Raw genomic sequence first — 24,667 nt, 5'->3', positions numbered from 1 at the left:
TTAGAAAATAACTAAATAAAAACATTATAAAACTTTGATATCTATTGGTAATAATTTTCTATTATAGTACTTCTGACTACGAACCCTGTACTAGCCATTACAGTAGTTTCGTTTGCACCATCCTCTTGATCAGAATGGGAATCAATACCCAATGCCATGTTATCATTTAAAATCAGTGATAAATTATGTAACACTGCACAGGCTACAATAATAAGGGACACCGTTTGTAACTTGTTACCAAGGCCTTTTGATAAGCATGGAAACCGACGTTTCCAAATTCCAAATGTTCTTTCAACAATGTTTCTAGTTTTGATTTGTGCTCGGTTATACCGTATTTGAGGAGGATCTTCAGGAGTTGGCCTAATTGGTGTAAGCATAAATGGCAATGTTGGATAACCACTATCACCTACTAGTTTACCATTTAGCACACCTTGAGTATACTTCATGTATACCCGGGACATTTGAAAAATTCTGGAATCATGAGTGCTGCCCGCCCATCTAGCTACTATGTCCAAGAATTCTGTTTGTGGGCCGACAACAGCCTGTAAAAGAAAATTACAATAGTCATCATCGCTGTATAGATGTTATGCAATTATAGCTATAGAAACTGATCATGTTTAGTACACTTACTTGAACATTAATGGAGAAATAAGATTTTCTATTGCGATAAACTTCATGGTGCTGACAACCTGGGGTGTTGACAATTCTTATGTGGGTGCAATCAATGGCTCCATCTATACCTGGTAGCCCTGGCCAACGCCCATGTCTTCCCAAGTCCTTAAATAATTGCCTATTTATGCTAGCTTGATCTCCTGTAGGTATTTTAATATAGGTTTTATGGAGTAATGCTAGCAGTCGTGATACTTTTGTAACGACGTTTGATACTGTAGGCTGAGATAAACTAATGAGATCCCCGCACACAAGCTGAAAGTTTTTGGGTATAATTTAGGCGGTCACCAAAAATATTTTTAAGACTCTAAGCAGAGGCACCAAATAAAATAAACAACTCCAAAAAAAATAAATTGACTTTATTAAAAGGGCACTAAAGTATATAATATTATGATCCAAAAAAAATAAAATAACATCAGAAAAATCGCAAATCTCGCACTCATATTATTTTTGGTTCCCAAAATGGATTAATGGTCACCAAATTCTATCCAACTAAAAGATTAATATTACCACCAAAAATCAAAGTTAGTGACGAAAACGAATCGCTGCAAAACCGACTCCACGTAGTCTTGTCTGCCCTACCCCTAGAGTGCAATTCAAAACCGCGTAGGCGCGGAGGGGCGAGGCGGCCTGCGAGCTGAGGCGCAGGTAGTTTTAAGGCTCGCCACTGCGGCTGAGGCTGGCCGGCGGAGCCGGCCAGCAAGCCGAAGCTGCGGTGGTGAGCGTGAAAACCATCTGCGACGATAAGCTCGCATGGGACCGCCGGAGCCCTGCAGCGCCGGAGCCGTGACAGAAGCCATGCTTACTGCATGTTGCGTGCTTACATTTTAAACGCACTGAGTTACACAAAAATTCATATAACAATAAATAAGCGACGTACGTTTGGGAACCCTAGTATATTAATTGGTATTTGGGAAATATTCTAGCGATCGTTAGCTTTTTTAGTCTAACAAAAATGACCAAATTAGGAGTCATGGTATTACATAATTGGTAACATCTAAGTAGTGACAATATATAATATTTGGTCTAAAGTGTATTTTAAAGGCGTCCATATATTTTTTTAGTAGTCAATAATATGAAAAAATGGTTTTATCTAATAATATTTTTGGAAACGTTATTTGGTGACCATTTATCCATTTTGGTAACCGTTTAGAATTTTTTTGGTTGTAAAATAGGTACTTTTTTGGGTGGTGTTTAAACACAAGCCAAAGTTTTTGGGTATAATTTAGGCGATCACCAAAAATATTTTTAAGACTCTTAAGCTGAGGCACCAAATAAAATAAACAACTCCAAAAAAAATAAATTGACTTTATTAAAAGGGCACTAAAGTATATAATATTATGATCCAAAAAAAATAAAATAACATCAGAAAAATCGTAAATCTCGCACAAATATTATTTTTGGTTCCCAAAATGGATTAATGGTCACCAAATTCTATCCAACTAAAAGATTAATATTACTACCAAAATCAAAGTTAGTGATGAAAACGAATCGCTGCAAAACCGACTCCACGTAGTCTTGTCTGCCCTACCCCTAGAGTGCAATTCAAAACCGCGTAGGCGCAGAGGGGCGAGGCGGCCTGCGAGCTGAGGCGCAGGTAGTTTTCAAGGCTCGCCGCCGCGGCTGAGGCTGGCCGGCAGAGCCGGCCAGCAAGCCGAAGCTGCGGTGGTGAGCGTGAAAACCATCTGCGACGATAAGCTCGCATGGGACCGCCGGAGCCCCGCAGTGCCGGAGCCGTGACAGAAGCCATGCTTGCTGCATGTTGCGTGCTTACATTTTACTACTGAGTTACACACAAATTCATATAACAATAAATAAGCGACGTACGTTTGGGAACCCCAGTATATTAATTGGTATTTGGGAAATATTCTAGCGATCGTTAGCTTTTTTAGTCTAACAAAAATGACCAAATTAGGAGTCATGGTATTACATAATTGGTAACATCTAAGTAGTGACAATATATAATATTTGGTCTAAAGTGTATTTTAAAGGCGTCCATATATTTTTTTAGTAGTCAATAATACGAAAAAATGGTTTTACCTAATAATATTTTTGGAAACGTTATTTGGTGACCATTTATCCATTTTGGTAACCGTTTAGAATTTTTTTGGTAGTAAAATAGGTACTTTTTTGGGTGGTGTTTAAACACAAGCCAAAGTTTTTGTCATTATTAATAAATTGTTTAACACACATAACATTAATGTTATTATGTTTACAATTCAATTGGTCATTATAAATTTAAAAAAACCCCCGACCCAAAAAAACTACGCAATTAAACCCTATAAAAAGCAAAAAATAACTTTTAACACTACGTAAGTACCAACTAAAGCATGTCAGACTAAACTAAATTTTGTCGTGTCGGGGGACCGCTCTAATTTATTAGCCTAACGTTAGAAGTAATTATATACTACTACATTATATATACTACTTATAACTTTGTATATAATTGTGTTTAGATACGTGTTTTTTTATACGAATGTTGTAATTAGGTAGGTATCATTTGATTTGTGTAAGTATTTTTAAAGGTAAAAAGCGGTCCCCCGACACGTCAAAATTTAGTTTAGTCTGACATGCTTTAGTTGGTACTTACGTAGTGTTAAAAGTTATTTTTTGCTTTTTATAGGGTTTAATTGCGTAGTTTTTTTGGGTCGGGGGTTTTTTTAAATTTATAATTTAATTTTATTTCACGCTTTTTGAAGGAGCTCCTTAATTTTTCCTTCTTTCATTTAATTTCTTTTATTTTAAGATGGGGTCGCTATATGCGATCTCGGCCAAAGGAAGCTGTTTAACAATCCTCATGACAAACTGGCTCTGCGAGAATTGCACAGATTGAGAAACAATAAAGACTAACCTTTGGTCATACTAGATTTTCAGCAAAAATATAAATCGGTTTATCCGTTTCATTCTGGCATTCCAGGGTTTCATCCGTCACATCCCATTTCCAGCATCAGGTTCTCGTCAATTAGAAACATGAAGAGAACTCGTCAAGACAAATTCAACGAGCCCAAACTCGATGCGTTTACTAAAAGGCAGTTCAGGGTTACGTCTCCTATCTTTGTGCCCTAACAGCAGACCAGCTCAGTGGTTCCAGAAGACATTAGTGTTTCAAATTTCAGATTCCACATATGCTTGCAAGTAACTGAGCGTGTAACATTCCTATCACACCTATCAAACGAGCTGATGACCTTGAAGACCTGAACCGATTTCCACCAAACATAGCTAAGAACACTCCCGAATGACATTCCTTTCAAACAAAAAAAACCACATTACAATCGGATCATCCGTTTGGGAGCTACGATGCCACATACACACACACACACACACACACACAGACACGTCAAACTTATAACACCCCGTCGTTTTTGCGTCGGGGGTTAAAAATCATTTACCTGAAAGGATGCTGTAGCGTAATACCTCAAAGTAAGCAAAACGGCAATTTCTGGCGCGACTGGCAGCCCTCTGTTATCACTTTTCACCAAATTATTTCTTATCAACGATACGATATATAGCACTGATTCTTGGTTAAATCGAAACCGTTTTTTAAAGTTTTGCGTAGGTAATTCGAAGGGATTTGTCGCGTCCCTTATATAAACTTTAGGTAATCGATTTTGAAAAGGCCATAAAATATCATCGTAGTAGTCGACTTCATCATAATAATTGATTTCGGAAATAATATTTTCAACATCCATAGTTCCCGCGAAAAACTTAGGTACGAGTTCACGATCTTAAGTCCAGGGTCGACTAAACTCAACAATCGTGATCTTGATAACCATCCTAATGTCGATCTTGAAACCCGAGTAACGTTTATTAAACAATACGGTCTCAGGTGATGACAGAGTCCTAAACCGCATCTTAGGTTTTGTTTATTAATTTGTCGGAACATCAAACGGGGTCTTAAGATCTCACTCTTACGCTGATATCGGTTTATTAATACGGGCCTAAAAGTGAGTCAAAGACAGTCACTGGTTGAAATGATAGTATGTAGGTATATCGAATGTGGCCGGCAGTTCTGTAAATATAATTTGAAGAAAAAAAGCCATAGCAACAGCGTCTCCAGTTTGTTCGATGCTCTAAGCTTCCCTGCCATAGCCATGTCATGGCGAAAACATTTTTCACAATAAAGCTGCGAGCTTCTAAAGAAAATAGAAAATATGTTTTGGGGAAAACATACGGGTGGTAACTATGAATTAAAACGGCATTCCAAAAATGCTGAAAACATCGAGAACCAGATATCGATATAAAACAAAAAAAAGTTTCAAAGTTTATGACAGATAAACCTATGATGAATTTTGCCTCTGTTTGGAAAGGCACGTCAAATTGTATGACAGAACGTCTGATAACCAGACTTATAAAAGGGTATTATCACGCCAGGCTATGTTGAACGGGTCAGATTTAAACAGTCACTCCTTGTAAAACATTGACCGTCTTACCACAAAAACTTTTTAACGTCAGTTTAAGACTTGTCTAAAAAAATGTCAAATTATGACGTTGACATATGGTTCATTTTGGAGCAAAATTTTTTATAGACAAGTGTAAAACAGTGGTTAAAGTTTTTGTAGTAAGGCCATGATAGTTTTACCTGGTTAGACTGACGACCCACAGTTAGGAAGAGCTTAGGCAGTTAAAGATAATGATTAAGTACATTTTAAGAAGTATAATAGATAGTCCCGCCCAAAATTTTCGTCCTTATATCACCAAAATAAAAGCAAAGGATTCCTTTGTTAGAGCAATATTAATGTCACCGCGGTCGTCTCTGATTCCCTTTGTTTTCAATGCGCTCAGTTGGATCTTATAAATTCGGAAAATATTGGAATCCGACGAATGTTTCCAATAATATGATCAATCATTCGAATTGTAAATATTTCGTGTAATGGCATTCATATGTTTTGGGTGATATTTTTTTCGTTTGTTTTTTTTTTTTTTGTATGGTCGTAAGCAAATATGATAAGCTTTGTGTATATGTATATTCTCAGAGCAAAAAAAAGTGGAGTAAAAATACGGTGAATAATTAATCTTTTACTATTATTGGAAATGCTCGAAACGACTAAACCAATTGTTTTTTTATATGATCTATGGTGTCCACGGCCGATTTCGGCCACGGCGGCTGTTCTCATTTAAGGAGATCAGCCAGTTGCGCAGGACATATTATAGTGCACGAGCATTTGCGCAGACACAGGTGCACTCACTATTCCTTAACTCTCTTACGCGGTGTCCTGCGTGAGCGACGAACGCGACGCGACGCGACGCTGCGAACGCGACGAACGCGATCAACTCAAAGGAATTCCCTACATGCGGCCTATGTGACAGTCTGCGGCGAGACGCGACGTAACGCGTACTTGTTTTGAGGGCGACCAGACGCGACACCGCGAACTATTCAGAAGCGTTGATTGTTGTGGGACAAAAAAAACATAAATATTAAAGAAATCGTTTATTAGTACAAACAAGTTGGAAGATTGTTGCTGTCTGTACTTTAAATATGAACTTTCAAGCAAAATTGTAACACAACTTCTCCATGATTTGAGAAGTAATGACCAAAATCACGTAGGACATCTGTCGCGTATAGCATCGCGTCGCATTACGTCGCGTCGTGTTGCGTCGCGTCGCGTCGCATTCGTCGCTCACGCAGGACACCGCGATAGCCCGATGGGACGGTAATCCGACACGACCGGAGAGAGATCAGGCGCAGGACCGACATTTACGTGCTCTCCGATGCACGGGTGTATCAATCACCAGCTTCCAGGCTCCGGGCTGCTTTGTGAAAGTCTTCTAAAACCCACAAAGCGATTTCGGCCCGACTCGGGAATCGAACCCGAGACCTCGTGCTCAGCAGCCGCACTTGCGACAGATAGACCAACGAGGCAGTTAAATATGGTAGTCTGTATCTTTTATTTTTTACACAGATGTCTAGTCTAGCTAGAGCCCAAGAAAAGACATTTAAAAATAGTCAGTTTTTACCCGGATGCGAGAAGTTGTTCTCCCATAGCCTGGGTAAAACCGCACTAAATAAATAGTACCTATTTTATATTATTGTAACTGCACTTGAAAAAATACTCATATCTTTATTGCCTATTTCAAATTATGATACTTTTTTCAGTTAAATAAATGAGATATAAAATATATTACGTAGATACATTTGGACAAGTTTCATGACTTTCTCAATGCAAATAAGTAAACAAACAAATATTGTCAGACATCCCATTCAAATAGAGTACTTTTTATTTCACAAAAAAAATATCTGAGAAATAATATATTTCAAGCCTTTATCCTTACTAATATTATAAATGCGAAAGTAGCTCTGTTTGTCTGTTACGCTTTCACGTCTAAGCCACTGAACTCTGATTTTAATAAAATTTGGTACAGAGATAGAGTTGACCTTGAGAAAGAACATAGGATAGTTTTTATCCCGGACTTTTCAAGAATTCTCTTGGAAACGCGATCTAACCGAACAATACGCGGGCGAAGCCGCGGGCAGAAGCTAGTACCATAATATTTTTGACATTGGTTATTTTCTGCAATTTCGCCAACGTTATTTTATTGCTATCCCAATGCATGGCACAGGCCTCTTCTTAAACACAGAAGGAATGAACGTCAATCACCACGCTTGCTCAAGATGGATTGGTGATTTCAGATTTTAAAGTTCAGGTTTCTTCAAGTTTTTTTCTTCACCTTCACTCAGTCATTGGTGTCTAAGATACACTTAGAAAGTAGGTACTAATATTTAAGAAAAATTACATTGTTTTTTTTACACTAGCCTGACCTGGAATCGAGCCCACTACCAGTTATTCAAATATTAAAAAACCTTACTGTCCCGAGTATCCAAGATTCCATTAATAGCCACATCTCATCGAAATTGGTTTAAGTGTTTTGCTGTAAAACCGAAAGCTTAGTACATAAAGATTATCCTACCGAATGTTAAACCATGTATTATGTAGATTTCAAAATAAGCGAAAAGCAAACAAATGGAACAGAAATACAATATCTTTGAAAGCAATGCATACATTACATATAAATTATTCAGAGCAGAATGCATAACTTCAGGCGTGAAATTTTCTTCATCCATCTAACTGAAAAGAACATGATATTACAATTATTTTGGAATTCACTTGAAATTACTTGAAATGTCAGACTTTCTGACTGATTACTTTTCTACGAGTCCGTGATAAAACAGAATAAAATAATCAGTATTGTATTTTCTACCTGAATTCATGAAGCATTTCGTAGCCAGAAAAGCCGATTCCAAAATTTTGGTGGAAAATTCAAACAATTTTATAGTTTTTCCAGTACCAGTGTTTTACATGGAGCGACTGCCTATCTGAACTCTTCAACCCCAGCTGGGTTGAGGCATAACCCAAGCAACCGGTCAGTGGGTATCTGCAACCCGACATCCCTATGGCTTTGGTGAAGTTTAGGCCTTATTTATAATTCAAGTATACAAGAAAATAGTACATTGGCGGACTTAATAATGCCACATGGCATTCTCTACCAGTCAACCATTGGGTAAAAGGAAGATTATATTAATAGGTACATTAGAAAAGTATATTCAGTGATACCTGATTTAATTAGATTTTATAAAACACTAGCTTCTACCCGAGGTTTCACCCGCGTCCGGGATAGTGACAAAAACCTATATCCTTCTCCCGGGTCTAAGCTATGTCTCCTCTAATTTTCAGCTTAAACGGTTCAGCCATTCTTGAGTTATAAAGTGTCTAACTAACACGACTTTCTTTTGTTTGCATTTCACTTGTTTTAAGCTTTCAAAGCATTTTTGCTAACAATTAATTTAGTAAATCAGCTTCGTGCTGAATCAAACTTTCTGTACACAATATACCATGCTTCAAACTGTTTGCCTGTTTTAGCGTAAATTTATATATTTATCTGAAAATACGTGTGTAAACTTTGAGTCTAAATCAAAACAAAAACTAGCTGTGTTATCATGTAAAAGTTTTATACAATTAATATTGTTTTGTACTACAAAGCAATTTTGTTCTGTTTGTATTTTGTTGTTGATTTAATTTAATATTTAATTTTGTTAATCAGCCTTTTTTGTAAGCGTTGCTTTTATTATAAAGTTAAGAAAGCAAAATATATTCTCTGGTCAAAAGTATCAAGTTTCTTATCCCTTCATATAGTCAAGGCTTATATTTTTCCTTTATAAGTTTATTTAATTTCAGTTCAATGAAAACGTTTTGTTATAACTAACTTTTGTTTTAACCTACCCTTAACCCGTTGTATGCCGGAGCGCAGATATACGCGAGACACAATTGATTTTCTACTGTTTTATATAATAAACGACATACAAGCAGTTAATTAAAAATAAACTATTAAATTACCTTATTACCTGTTAATAATAACATGATGAATACTTAGATAATATTACCACCTGTACAACTATGACGAACTCTCGTAATTAATCATGAAGACTTAATTAAAGTACCGCAACGAACAATAGTGTGAATTCTATACAAACTTCATAATTTAATCCCATATCCTGCATTTGTCGTTGTTCATGAATTTAGGATGATTTAAGTTATGAAGATAGTCATTAATTAATTATACAAGTTTTTGACACCAAATGTGTCTCCTTGATAGTCCTAAACCTTTTTTAGAAGTTATTAAAATGATCAAAAATGTCTTTGGCTTTTTTATCCTAGCTACGAACAAAATATAATTTCAAAACTAGTTTCCGCTAGTTATTGGCCGCATCTCATGGAAACTACTTCGAGCAACCGGATAAAAGCCTACAAGCATTCCACGACAAATAAATGAGCTATGTACCACTGAAATAATGTTCCAAATCAGACGAGATGAGCGCGTTCAAGTAAACAAACAAACTTTTTAGCTTTATGACATTATTAGTATAGAATTAAATAAGCATAGTTGAGAATTTCTCCTCATATTGTTTCCGTGGCGATGTTGAAATTAGAAAACACTTATTCTTATTAACACGTGAGAAACTGTTGAAGGGAGTTTTCCAAACCATTATTTATATAAAAAAAACATGACAGACTTTCACTCATCGTATCATAGAAATGATTAATAGGTATACAATATAAATTATAGGAATACGACTGTAATAGCTCTTTCCCACAGTTTTTTTCTACATCCTTTGCTTACTTGTAAAACTGGTAAATGTTGTTAGGAACTAGGTTTTCTGATCAGTACTCATATGCAACATAGAAAATTGAAGATGAATTTAACGAAACAAACAAACACATACTTTATGTAACATTCGATTTTATAGTATCAATTAGAATAACAGAAGAATTAGAAGAGATTTTATAGAACACAATTATGATTGTTTCAGATATCCCGATAAATGACCGCAAGAACATCCCAACGAGGACAAAAGTGATGAAGTTTGAGCGAACACACAAAAATGGACACTTTAGAAAAACAAAGATATAGCAGAACAAAATGGAGGTTTCCCCACCTCCTAACATTATACACACTCCTCCTTGCTACCCATTGTCAAGGAGAACCAAGTCATACTGATAAAACCAAAACAGATAATTTAGAAAATAATGTAGATTCTATTCACTGCCATAGTTGTTATAGTAGTAGTAACCATGAATCAAATGTAGACAATTACGTTAACTTCGTAGACGATATAGTTGGTCAACTAAACACATTTACTGATGAACACTTCAATTTAAATAAAACAGTTGTTTATTTAGAAAAGGCTGTTGAAGATATACTAGATAAAGCCTTAAGTAAAGATAAGTTTAAAATTTTTGATGGAGTCGAAGTTAAAGCTGCGGAAAATGTTACAAAAAGGAGCAATGAGGAAGGCAGAGCGTTGTTTAGCAAATACACTTATGAATACAGAATGTATCAGAAAGTTAAGAATTTCATCAATACACATATACTGTCGATTAATCTACCGATGGCCGCAAAATGTAAGTATTATATTTTAATTAAGCATGTCTTAGTAGACTGCAAACTTTTAGTCGGCCGATAGTTTTAGCAGACTTTTCGCACATTTCAACGATAAGTTATCGGCCACAAAAAATAGCAGTCTATAGGGCACGAATTATGCGATTCTTTATAATTATAAGGTATTTTAATCGTACCTGTAGGTAATAGCTACTAGTGCAGACAATACATTTGAAGATTAATTCACAACCTAGCTACCCTAGCTTCTCAACGTGAACAAATTTTGAGAAGAATTTAATGTATATTCTTTGAACATTTACACTAATCATTACATAAATCAAAAATACTTCAACGTAAATAGATTTTTTAATGACATAAACGTGTTTTAATTTAGCTCAGTACGCAATCTTATTCGCGGTAAATTACACAAAATGTCCCATTTCTCTCTCATTTATATTTTAACTCCGCCCTTAATGACAATTATTTTGAGATTTTTATGACTTGTATTCAAATCTTAAATAACATAAATTTCATAAGCTTTATTCATGATCAGTTTTAATATTAAATCTTGAATGTGTTCAAAATAAAGACGGACGAAGATTTCAATTTCTGCTTAAAATGACAATTGATGAAATCTTGTTGAAGTTGTGGCATATAAGCGAATGTAAGGGAGAACTCAGATACAGTACATAAGGAAAGTATACAGGAGATGATAAGGAGCATATAAAGAGAGTACATAAGTCCCACAGTGACCACCGTGGTAAATCCACCGCTGAATCAACCTGTATATTTAAAAATTATAACCAATGATGACGATGATGATTTTTTTTCTGTTTCAGCGTTTGGCTTAAACAAATTCTTCATCCCGATACTAATAGGAGGACAAGTGTTAATAAAAACTATACTGTTTGCTATGTTCCTGCCGAGCATACTGGGGAGCTTCGGAAAGATGCTTAGTAAAGGTAAGCAAGCACCTTAAATTCTAATAATATCTAAACTCGTACATAAGTGCTTTTAAAGGCCTAAATGAAATAAGTGAGTTGACTTTGACTTTGATTTGAGATGATTTTAAGCTAAAGAAGCTTGAGCAGGTATTCAGTCAACGACTGGTAATATTAGAATTTAGTGTTGATGACAAAAATACTTTTAATAAATGGATGTGTGTACATTTTAGACCCAGCGAATGGCGCTCTAAACATATGCCAGTTGGCCTCAAATACCCGTTTCAAAAACGGACTCTAATATATGTAATAATGAATGTCTGAACTGCATCACGTAAGAATATGATAAAATCCTACAATTTACTTTACAATGTCATAATCAAAACAAAAATAATAAAATAAATTATTTACAAACCTTTTTGCAAAATCGAATAAAAGTGTCAACTATAATCCATCAAAATAGGGTCACGACTCAATAAAGCTCTTTTTGTGGACTCAAAGAAAAGTAATAAAGAAAGTTCAAAAGTCAATACTGACTGTCTCAAACTAGGTCGCTTTTATACTATTGAACAAAACCTGTAAAATGAAAAGCAATTCTGTTAAAACGACCTCAGTATGTAGTATAGTCATGGAGAACAAAATGACTAGCGGAGATGTCATAAAGCAAAATCTCTTAAGAAAGTAACTCGCCAAAATGCCGGTGTGTTGGGACGAGGAACGTTACTGTCTTCGCCCTTATACACCTTCTTTGGACCCGATCATTTTTTGTAATGTCAAAAATCGTTGACAGATGTCTCAAAGAACCCGAAAACCTCGTTAGTTCACTCGTATAATCATCGGCACGAATCTTGAGCGCTGACCTTCACCTGCGCAGAAGTGATTTATTGGGTCCCTTTGTAGGAATGAAGTGAAGCGCGGGGGCGGGCTAAAGCGGTGATTGGCCCGCACCGCATCGCGTCATAGCCGTCAGTCGGGATTGGTTCTTTGCTAATAAATCACTTCTGCGCAGGTGAAGGTCAGCGCTCAAGATTCGTGCCGATGATTATAAATGATCGTCATGTTCCTGCCCACCGTATGAATTTGACCTAAAAGAAAGCAGCTGACCTACCTGCATTATCTCTTTCCTTACTTCGTTGGTATAGTCTATTGTCATTCGGGTACTGAAAGGTTAAATGTATTGGGTATGTTTAAATAATGTGACCCGGTTTTTGTCAAAGGCAGTTTAGGCTTTGTACCTTCCTCCTATCTAAGACAGGGTTCTCATTATGTTCTTGTCTAGATAACTTTTTACCACAGGGTGACAAAGTAAGCAGGGGTCCTATTTTATAACGTTGTAACCATTTTCTGAATTTCCGATTTCTTATTTGAAGCCACTTAGCGACAGTTTATCAATTATTTAAACTAACTTTTACCTGTAGGAGGATTGAAATTATGATAATATACTGCTGTTTGCCTTACTCAGAAGTTTATTTTGTTGGTGAAAATGGGCCCTCATATCTTAATTCTTCATTAAAGTCCACTGATAGTTAAATACAGTAAAAGCTTTCTTCAAAACCAAACAACAAAAGACGGAGCAGTTACTAAGAAATAATACCACTGACTCTGTGATCAGGCTAAGAGAGTAAACAGTAGGACACAAAAAGTTTAACGTAATTATAGCCAGCAATGACGTCACAAGCCTTGGAGGAAGCTTTTCTAAACAAATTACAACTCCCCCGTTTTATAAGACACCTGTGTCCAGGGGAGTACAAAAATATTGTACCTGCAGTCAAAATTATAATTGTAGGATTACCTTTTTTTTGGTATTTACTTAATTTTATGCCACACCACAACCAGCTTTTTTCACCGGCGTCCAGAGGGAACTACTTATTGCACCCGGTTATAAGAAGAGTATACTATACTTTGATTATTAAGCTTTCTAACATTGAAAGAAATTTCCTTTTTTCATGAAATTGAATGCTATCCCTGCTAATTCCTACTAATATTATAAATGCGAAAGTAACTCTGTCTGTCTGTCTGTCTGTCTGTTACGCTTTCACGTCTAAACCACTGAACTGATTTTAATAAAATTTGGTACAGAGATAGAGTTGACCTTGAGAAAGAACATAGGATAGTTTTTATCCCGGTCTTTTGAAGAGTTCTCTTGGAAACTCGATATAACCCATCGTAATAACATAATGATTACGCCATTTTTTATCAATATGCTGGAAGAAGTTCCCTCTTAATGCGGGAGAAACCGCGGTCGGAAGTTAGTACCATATAAAATGTTGACTTTTTACCGTTTACCTACATAAACTTCAAACAGGCTGCTAAGCCATAGAAGGTATAAAATCGGTTTTAAGATGCCATCAATATCTGTTATGGTGTCTTGTTTGTGTTTTGACGATACGTCAAAATGTTGCAGAATTTTGTAGATTTTTTGGTTTGAAAATAAGTTGTTTTTAATGCTGAAGAATAATAAAAAACTTGGAAACTTTTACTTCTATGATCAAGAAGAAAATTCTTGGGTGCCCAACATCCTTCTTTTCCTATTTTGCTTGTCTAAATATGAATTAATCTATATTGTATTAATTGAATTATATAATTACTGCTGTCATATATTTACCTACATTAATTTTTATCATAATTTTGTTGATATCTAAATAAATGGAAAAAACCTCACGCTTTAGAATTTGTTTTTCATATATCCTTAAAGAAAGAAGAATCTTCTTTATTCCAACGAAAATGATTACCTAACTATACATATGCCCAGATTTCAATTATCAAAATCAACACTAACCCCCAATTTTCAATCTTCCAGGTCTATCCACAATATCAGCCTCATCATCCCAAGCCAGCTATCCCCCTGCGAACGTGGATGACCAGGTTGGCTACAACGCTGATAATAAAGACATCATGGGCTATGAGACGAGTCAGACTGGGACCTTCGCCTATCCTCAGGATAGCATGTACGGGGATAGCAATGATGTGAACGAGTTGGGCAATGTAGATATGTCACGGTAAGGATAGATTTCATTATTTTTTTGAAAAAATATTATTGAGTATGAGGTACTTCAAATGATGGATCGTTACAGCGTTTTTACACTGGTGATTATTTTGTCCTATGTGCGTTTAGGACGTTTAAGTTTCTTATGTTTTGTGGTGTGTACGTCATCTTTTACACTGGTCGTTTGAAAAATCGAGTGGAAAATCCGCCAGTGTGATTGCGCTGGAACGATGTTTTGTTTATTAAATTGGGATAATTAGTTTTGAACTTAAAGAAACTTACAAGTTCACATAGCGTCCTCACAAAAATAGGCCGGCACCACACTTGCGATTCAACAATCAATAGGCCAGCACCACACTTGCGATTCAACAATAAATAGGGCAAAATTTTTTTGTCGATCAATCCACGTGCTCTTTTTCCTTATCTTAGAATTTTTCCACCGTACTAATATTAATAAGGAAATTCAGCACACAGGAAGAATCATAGAATATTGTTATTGAATATTACATGAAATTAAATTCTTCTTCGTTCTTGCAAGTATTAATTTTTTCCCCAAAGAAAACCTATAACAGAATTTTTATCGTTAGATGTAGAAAGAATTTTGTAAAAAATATATTGTTGTTGCTCTTTTCATTACATTATTGGCTTAACGTCAGTCAAGGAAAATACGGGAAAATTGACAGGATTGAATTATTTACATACTTTCTTTGTTCCCAATAACAATATTCTTAGAACAGATGTTTCTTATACAATATTCAACAAAACAGCTGTCGTAATATTTTGAAAAAAAAGATTAGAATCTCCTCCTTTTTAGGGTTCCGTACCCAAAGGGTAAAACTGGACCCTATTGTTTTCGTTCCTCTGTCCGTCCGTCAGTCTGTCTGTCACCAGGCTGCATCTCATGCACCGTGATAGTTAGAGAGCTGAAATTTTCATAGATGATGTATTTTTGTTGCCGCTATAACAACAAATACTCAAAACTAGAATTAAATACATATTTTGGGGCGCTCCCATACAACAAACGGCATTTTTTTAGTCCGTTTTATAAATAATGTTACGGAACCCTTCGTGCGCGAGTCCGACTCGCACTTGGCCGGTCTTATTTAAAGTGGGTAAATAGATGATTTATTCAATGTTTCAGATTTGGTGTGGATGGTCAAAAAACTGGATTCCTGCCTTCAAAGAACAGCTATTATAAGAATCAGATGACTACGGCTAATAATTATAAGGTACTTTTTAATATCATTAAACACTACCACTCTAATATTATTAAGGGTGACAGATTTTATGTATGAATGGATCTAGGAACATTTGTGCCTCTTTTACGCTAAAATTACTGAAGCGATTTTAATGAAACTTGGCAATAATGTAGCTTAGGTACATATTATTATAATAACACATAGGCTACTTTCGTCGTGGTGGCCTAGTGGGTAAAGGACCAACCTCTCAAGTATGAGGGCGCGGGTTCGATCCCAGGTCAGGCAAGTACCAATGCAACTTTTCTAAGTTTGTATGTACTTTCTAAGTATATCTTAGACACCATTGACTGTGTTTCGGATGGCACGTTAAACTGTAGGTCCCGGCTGTCATTGAACATCCTTGGCAGTCGTTACGGGTAGTCAGAAGCCAGTAAGTCTGACACCAGTCTAACCAAGGGGTATCGGGTTGCCCGGGTAACTGGGTTGAGGAGGTCAGATAGGCAGTCGCTTCTTGTAAAGCACTGGTACTCAGCTGAATCCGGATAGACTGGAAGCCGACCCCAACATGATTGGGAAAAAGGCTCGGAGGATGAGGATGAGGATGACATAGGCTACTTTTTATCCATGCACAGGAAATAGTACCGTGGGATATGAATAAAACATCTAAAAGAAGTTACTTAACATATAAAAGATTAAATACTTGTGCACTATAGTATGTCCTGCACAGCTGTCTGATCTCATTATATGAGAACCGCCGCCATGGCCGATATAATCAGCCTGGAGGACATCATAATAGATTAATGATGTAGTCAAATTAAAATACGTATACGAGCCTTTGCAGCGCCATAATAAATAATACAAATACACACAAAATTCTGAGTATGAATACCTATACAGGAATGAATTTTATCCAGTGCGCAAACTTTGTCAACTTATAGTTAAATAAGTTTTATAGATACGTATATTTTTATTTTGTAGTGTTTTAGTACAAAAAAGAAAAGTTATTGATATCGAAAGATGTTTATTTTGTAACCGATAGTACGGTCACAGTCGTCATAGTATGCACGGCGGCAACGCGAAGCCGGTTTACTGACGCGAGCTCCGCTCGGCGCGCGTACGAATAGTTGGTATCCATATTTTGCTGATTTTAGGGCGGACAAAATAATGAATTTTTTTTTTACTGATGATGCAGATATGTTCTGTTAACGATTCTGGACCACCAGTTTTTTTTTGCGCACTGCTTAAAATTCATTCCTGTATAAGTTATGTAATTCCCAAGACGTGGGTCAAATCGGGATACATCCTAGTTCAATAAGCTATTACAGTCTTACCCAATAATAGCAAATATCACCACCAACATTGGTCACGACAAACATTTACTCATGGTGTGTTAATACCACAGCAAAGGGGACAAGACAGACAGACATGTCTGATCGCCTTGAGTAAGTATGAACAGCCTCCTTAGACCACTTTTATGTAGGCTCAGTGGAACATTATCTTGGTCTAAATTGCTGTGGTTTATTGGAAGTAGTATTAATGGAAATCTAGGAAGTTACATCATCGATATCGGGGTCGGATTCCAATCTAACTGGATAAAGCTGAGTACTAGTATTTTACATGGATCGACTGCCTATCTGATCTCCTCAGTTCGTTACTTGGGTAACCCTTGGTAGGACTGGTTGTCAGATGTTCAGGCTTCTGAATACCCTTAACGACTGCCTATCTTCAAATCTTTTGAAACATGGAAAACTCAAAAACTCAAGAATTACGGATCTGTGGACCGTCCGTGCCAAGCGTTGCTTTATCTCATGATGCAATCATTCGGTGCGGCTGTTACTCAGTCGTCACCTCCTCTCTTACAACACTTCAAAGTTCCATATCTTTATTATATATAAAACTAAATCATTATTTTCTAAAATTGCAGGTGTTCCAAAAGATCCCAGCGTCCTCTATGATACTGAGCAACTACGATCCCTTCTACTCACCGCTGCTATCGCGACTCGATGGTATCTTTGCACGGCTCGGTAAGTTTCAGATATACTAATAATGGCGTCCACGGCCGATTTCGGCCACAGCGGCTGTTCTCATTTAAGGAGATCGAGCCAGCTGCGCAGGACATATTATAGTGCACGAGCATTTGCGCAGACACAGGTGCACTCCCTATTCCTTCATTCTCATAACCCGATGGGACGGCAATCCGACACGACCGGAAAGAGATCAGGCGCAGGACCGACATTTACGTGCTCTCCGATGCACGGGTGAATCAATCACCAACTTCCAGACTACGGGATGCTTTGTGAAAGTTCAAGAAAACCCACAAAGCTATTTCGGCCCGACCCGGGAATCGAACCTGAGACCTCGAGGACAGCAGCCGCGCTTGCGACCACTAGACCAACGAGGCAGTCCACGAGGTGTTCAGATATACTAGAATAACCTATACAATAGAGTAAGCTTATAAATCTTAAAAAAATGTTTGGTTGGACGACTCTCAAGAACGACTCACTGATTTGAACAATTCTTTCAGTGCTAGATACAAATGTTAACATCAGAAAGATAAATATTATAATCTTGGATAATACAAGTATGTAGTGAATTATATACTGTATGTATGTATGTAATGTATATCTATAATGTACACTTGTGAATAAAAGAAACTACATTTTTTTTTTCACATGTTGGTTTCTACGTCTATAAAGTTTCTATTCTACGAATTATACGATTAAAAGACATAGACTGCTAAATAAACAATTGGACCGAAAAAAAAGCCTGTGAGCTCACTGAAGACCCTTCGGCTCTTGGCAGCATTTTTTTTAGAAAATCCTGAATTCAATCGAAGTTTTTAGTCGTTCTGATACCCAAAAAATACCTAATCGTTGTTACGTGATCTAAATCTGTGTAGTTTGCTTTAAGACTATACCTGATAATTTCAATTGCTAAACTTTTCACTATGAATTCCAGGTCTAGCTCCAGCGGAGAACTCAGTGGACGAGAATATCGAGGCGTGCAGGGAACAGCTGATCTGCCTGATGTACGCCAGTCCTGCTAAATTCGCGCCCTACAGCAACTTGGTGTCGGCACAGTTGAGCAGGTATGTATTATCATGTAAAAACTACACATGAAAATATTGTAAGGATATCTCATATTGTCTGTAGTTGTTAAATATTAGGGTTTATATAGACCTCTGTCACGCTTAACCACGTAATTTTCTGCAAAAAAAAAATATTTTTAAGTAGAACTTCAAGTTAAGTTAACGTTTGACTATTGCACTAGTAGCCAGCTCCATATTTTGGCTTCCAAAATTATTTCGAACCTAAATTCCTGTCATATATAAAAGTGCTAACTTAGTAAACTATTTTTAAGTTCACGCTTGAAAAGATGTTTTTGGAAAGGTAGCATCGTTTATTTGTAATCAATTAAAGTAATTTTAGCATGAAATAACATACTCTTTAACAACTTTTATCTACTAGATTCTTTCATTCCCTCTAACCATATTTATCTTTACATTATGTGAAGAAGCATCCCCAACTTCTAGCGTACAGATTTCCTTAGAAAACTCGCTCCTTAGAAATCTCAGACTAAGTTCCGAACTAAAACTAAGACGGACTCATTCCTCTAACAGCCGTGAAACCTCATTAAAGGATTATGCAAATTAAGTTTTCCAACTTATGCAGTATAATGAGATGCTTCCTAACTAGAACTTATGCGTTGAACAGTATTCTGAAAAGTTTCCTTCAACTGCAGACTTAGAATCTCAGTTGTTAATTAATTAACACATGAAAATTAGCAAAACTAAGAGGAAATACAAGAACAAACAAATAATTGAAAAAGAAGAAATAAATATTCTTTATTTGCCGAATTAGGTATATCAAGAATGTATATAGCATTCATAACAGCAATTCTTGATATAATTTTGCTGCTCTGAAATCTGCCATTTCGATGCCTTGACTGTGAGCAGTTGTGTTCTATTATATTGTTTGTTTTTAATATAACCCAAGTCTCGGGTGAACTACTTCAGGCACCTGGATAAAAAGTAGCCTATTATCTGGGTAAAAAGTAGCATAATTATTCTCACACGTGCTAATTAGTGTTAAGTTTCATCAAAATCCTTCAGTAGTTTTTGAGTGCGAGAGTAGCAACCATCCAAACGTACACGAATACAAACTTTCACGTTTATAATATTAGTGTGTTGATGTATGAATTCTAAAAATAGCTTCCACTCTCAATTCGTTCAAATTATCACTTGTACTAAAAATATTCGCGTTTTCAGAAAATACCTGAAACCAAAATGCCTAACTCTCAATGGGATACCTCCATTTATTCGCTAAATGGCACATTAGTCACGAAAAACAAGATTTCTCCTGAAATGGGTCCAAAAAATCTGAATACCCAGGGGTCGCTTAACGGCCAAAATGAGAGACATTTAAATAATTTGGTCTACTTTAGTTTAGTACTCAAGAGAATAAGAAAAACCTTACCGCCTACATTACCTGAAAATATTTATAGAATTTACCCGATATGACTGTACCTAATTCAGCTTAATTGTTATTTTTATAATTTTTGCGGGGTTCACTTCCCTCAGGAAACAGGTAAAACTACTGACAAAAGCTACTTATTTAATAATAGCAAATATTGAATACTGACTAGTGAATCTCAATTGTGTGAACATTTGCTTAAAAAATTGCAATTTTCCAAATTCCCAAAACAAGTATTCCCAAAACAATAAAAACTATTTTTCCATGTTCACAGAGAATTGAACGAACTCCGTCGCCCAGTCTCGGACAACCCAGAAATCCTTCGGTTCTTCAAATACATGAAGGCAGCTCGGAGAGGCCAAGAGGCGTCGGATTGCATGTATGCCTACCCTACCTGTACGGCCAATGCGCCGAAAACACATACCATGGTCGCAGCCTACCATGATATCAATAAGTTGGTCACTGCTAGAAAAATACATTAAACAAACTGTTTTGTAAGTTTCAAAAGTTGGGGGGTATTTTGGCCATTTTTTGTAAGGGGTTAAAATTGTGAATTCAATTATTTGTAGAAGCCTACAGCCTACCATGATATCAATAAGTTGGTCACTGCTAGGAAAATACATGAAACAAGCTTGTATGAACTGCTAAGGTCTTGTATCAGTTTCAAAGGTTTGAGTTATTTCGCCATTTTTGTAGAGGGTTTGAAATTGAATTGTGAATTGAATTATTTGTATATGTCCTATCTAAAATATAGAAGTTGTTAAAAAGAAGATATTATGCTATGCTATTATGCAAGATTTTTTGGCAGTGTCTTATTTACCCATTATATAAAAAACTTGTTAATTTTTTTCGAAGACCGATAAAATATGAAAAAAAAAAACTGTGAATAAACAATGTCTTTGCTAATCTACTTATTGTACTAAAATAGTTATAAATTCTTATTTAATTTATTAATTTGAAGTGTGAATGTAATTTATTGTGTGCTTGTGTGAAAATGTTTTAAATTATTGTGCTTAACTTATTAATTGAATGGTTTATTTATTTACTTTTGTAAATGTAAAATTATTTAAAAATGTTATTTCTGTAAAATATGGTTTCTTTTATACTATTTTATTTTTGGATGTTGATTTTACAAATAAATGTAAATGAGCTATTATACCACCGTAGTCTATTCAAATAACTAAAATATATAAAAAAAATCGGATATTCATTTATTCCATGTAATCCGAATTTTATTTCTTTTTCAAAATTATAATACAAAAAAAAAATATGTAACCCAATTTTATACTAACGTCTTGTGTATAAAACGAAACCTAAGTTTAAGTTATTTATTTATTTCGTCACTAATTTTCTGTTAAAAATAAATATTATTAATATAATTAACAAAAAAACCTTGGTACTCTAATATGCGCATACACATCGAACATTTTAAATCTAGCCAATCAGGAAGCTAGATTTTCCAAAATGGCCGCCAGGCGACCGATGATGCACATATTACAGATTTATTTAATTTTTAAATTTATAACCTATCACTGTGTGATTGTTTAATTAGTGTTGATGATAGACTTTGTTAATTTAAATATGCACTCACTCGCGTAAGACTTTTACCCCAGAACTACGAAGAACGGTTATGTTTTATTACCCCGGCTTCCTACGGGTATAACTTACATAATAGAAGGTTTCTATAGTTTATTATAATTAATTTATCTATTTTAAGAATTCGCATCAAAATTCAAAGTATTCATAGGTACAGGCAGCGAGAAACGACTTTGTTTTAAGGCAATTTTCAAGAAGGGTTGTGTTTTATACCTACTATGTGGTCAAAATAATAATGCTCAAAATATCTTACCTCTATATTTACAGTGTGTTTCATTTTGAAAACTAATTTCATTTCTTTCAGAATGGGTATTTCTTCTCAATTTTGTAGTTTATTTAAATCACATATTATACGAGTGTTTGTATATTGAATTAATAATTTCAATAAGAAAGACTAAAGTCGTGGTGTTGTGTGTATAATAATGAAATATACTGTTGTAGTCATAATCAAGTAAAATTATGTAGATTGAAATAAAACTTGTTGATCAATACTATTGTTTCTTTGTTCTACATCTGATATTAGATTTGGGACGGTTGAACCTCGGATCGGCACTACTTCCCAGACAGACGCTAAAAGTACCCTATGTAATACTTCGTTAATTTAAGCTATATTAGTGCCAAGTTTCATCACAATCCATCCAGTATTTTTGACGTGAAAGAGGCACAAACAACCATCCGTACAAACTATCTCAATCTTGATAATTAATGAGGTATAAACAAAGTACTGTTTTTCCACATTCCTCCCATTTTATTTTCATACTTTTTCACAAATCCGCGGTCAGGAATTATATTCATTTTGAAATATATCATCATTTAAATGGTCATAATCCTTCATTAACAGGGATATAATGTAGGTGATAATAAAAGGTTCACCAATATCATACCCGGCTTTTTATGATACCCCCGGGTAAAGATATGGCTTATCCGGATATATCCGCCAGCCAAATTGCCAAACAAAAGCATTAAAAAGTAATTAAAAGTTTTCATCGGCTGTAAAAATGCTTCAATAGTATACTTTTTGTCCACGAGACTTAAAGTACTATGTATTACCTATGTATATTGTTTATTGCAGTTTTACCCGCGTCCTGTGGGAACTTCATCCCGTAACCGGATATAATTTTTGACATAGCGTATGTTACCTGAAGACAGTGTAGCATCAAAAACCCTGTAAGAATTTTCCAAATTGTTTCAGTAGTCCGTAACCTTTCGTTTAGTGCCCATAAACAAAAAATTAACATAAATAAATAAAATAAATTTATTTCAGGTAATCATAACGGGTCGGGTAACTACAATGGGTCTTATTCAGTATTGGAATAGTTAGATAACATATATACTGCCTGGTTTTCGTTGTAATTTTTGAACGGATAATTAATTTCAAAATAGCAAGAATAGAATAATGGAAGCTAGAAGAATAGAATATTATTCAACTGCAAAGTCAAGAAGAGGTTCATAAACAGTAGGCGGAACGCCAGAGAGTTCGCACCTCTCATCCCGGCCGCCGCGCTGGACCAGGTAGACACCATGGGCGCCGGGTGTCGCGAGATGACTCCCGGCCACCGTAGGCGTGGGTCTGTGGGCGGTGAGTTCGGGTGGTTCATCGTCCCTCTGTCTACTTAGACGACAGACCCGTGTCGACGGCGCGCGTTGTTCCACGCGCTCCTCAAAGAGATGTCAGCAACCCCAGCGGGGCCCAGCAGGGCCAAGGTTCATAAACAGCCCCAAATTTTACACTACAAGCCCAGTTAATTTAATTAAACGAATTAGTAAACTAACCACTGCGTTTCTGTAAGCAAACGAGTCTAAACTATTTGAATATTTAATCGAGTTATTATTAGTTTTAGATCAAACAATATCTACGGACAAAAGGGACGTATGTCGTATTGATTACAGATGTAATGTCAGTAACTAAAGTTTAGGAAAATTCCTGGACACTTAATTTTGTCTTAACGCGTTACGTGCTTTCGATTTTCTGTCTTTATTGTCTGTTTCACTTTTTTTGGAATACCATAAAAATCTAAACTCAAAAGCTGTGTCCAGGGACTCTTTTAACTCTTTGGTATTCAGGTTATTTTAGTTTGGTCAGATATTTTTACCGATGACCATCGGATCGTCCAGGTAACTGGATTGAGGAGATCAAATAGAGGCAGTCGTTCCAAGTGACAGCTCACAAAATTAGACTGAAAGCCGACCCGAACATATTTAGGAAAAGGCTGGACAGTTGATGAGATTTGTTTATTTTTATTTATTTATTTGTACCAATCATCTATCCATCGAAGTTAACGGACTTTGTTGCTGACTGTACTTAAATGGTTTCGCACATGTCGATAGCTCAAACGAGTCAAATTTAATTTTGTTAGATCCACATTTACTCGCTTGTATAATTCAATAAAATATTAATAATCAAATTAAGGTCCCTTATGATATATTAAATTGTAGAACTGATCCCTTCTTAGAATTGGAGGATAATAAATTACTATATAAAACAATAGGGTAAGATATGAGTAATTATTGTATTAAGAGAAATGGTCTAGTTAGTAATCTTGAACGCTGCTGTTTATTTGAACTCGGAGTCCTAACTTCAACTCTAAATGTAACCTAAATACAGCTTTTCTAAGTATTTCTTGAACACCGTGTATTGGCCGTGATTCGGAGGCCACGAGAAACTGTAAGTCCTGACACTCATTTAAACATCCTTGGCAGTGGTTCCGGGAAGTCAGATGGCAGTAAATCTGACACCCAGTTACCTAGGGGTATTGGGTTGCCCGGGTAACTGGGTTGAGGAGGTCAGATAGGCAGTCGCTCCTTGTGAAGCGCTGATACTCAGCTGCATCCAGTAAGACTGAAAACCGACCCCAACATAGCTGGGCAGTTTATACAGGACGCTCATAAAACAACGGGAAATTGATATAACATCAATACAAGAGATTAACA

The 24,667-nt window shown here is 35.9% G+C and overlaps 2 protein-coding genes across 2 annotated transcripts in view; one reads left to right on the top strand and one right to left on the bottom strand.

Moving 5' to 3' along the window:
- The window catches only part of LOC124642055, an 81,298-nt gene extending 60,343 nt beyond the window's left edge, over nt 1–20,955 (top strand). Inside the window, exons 2-8 of the mRNA XM_047180354.1 lie at nt 9,974–10,565; nt 11,382–11,504; nt 14,284–14,482; nt 15,611–15,698; nt 17,593–17,692; nt 18,627–18,756; nt 20,415–20,955. Of these exons, the coding sequence (XP_047036310.1) occupies nt 10,046–10,565; nt 11,382–11,504; nt 14,284–14,482; nt 15,611–15,698; nt 17,593–17,692; nt 18,627–18,756; nt 20,415–20,622 (1,368 nt within the window). The 5' untranslated portion in view covers nt 9,974–10,045 and the 3' untranslated portion in view covers nt 20,623–20,955. The remainder of the gene's footprint in view (nt 1–9,973; nt 10,566–11,381; nt 11,505–14,283; nt 14,483–15,610; nt 15,699–17,592; nt 17,693–18,626; nt 18,757–20,414) is intronic.
- Nucleotides 42–4,358, bottom strand: LOC124641723 (putative nuclease HARBI1). The gene is made up of 3 exons (XM_047179889.1): nt 4,059–4,358; nt 631–924; nt 42–542 (listed from the first exon to the last, which is right to left on the bottom strand). Exons 1-3 carry the CDS (start codon nt 4,356–4,358, stop codon nt 42–44), a joined length of 1,095 nt encoding a protein of 364 aa, XP_047035845.1.
- Nucleotides 20,956–24,667: the final 3,712 nt, after the last annotated feature.

Source organism: Helicoverpa zea, chromosome 23 (assembly GCF_022581195.2).
Source record: "Helicoverpa zea isolate HzStark_Cry1AcR chromosome 23, ilHelZeax1.1, whole genome shotgun sequence".
Classification (NCBI taxonomy): Eukaryota; Metazoa; Arthropoda; class Insecta; order Lepidoptera; family Noctuidae; genus Helicoverpa; species Helicoverpa zea.
The sequence above is the reverse complement of the archived record's forward strand: the minus strand, read 5'-3'. Positions and strand labels throughout refer to the sequence as shown.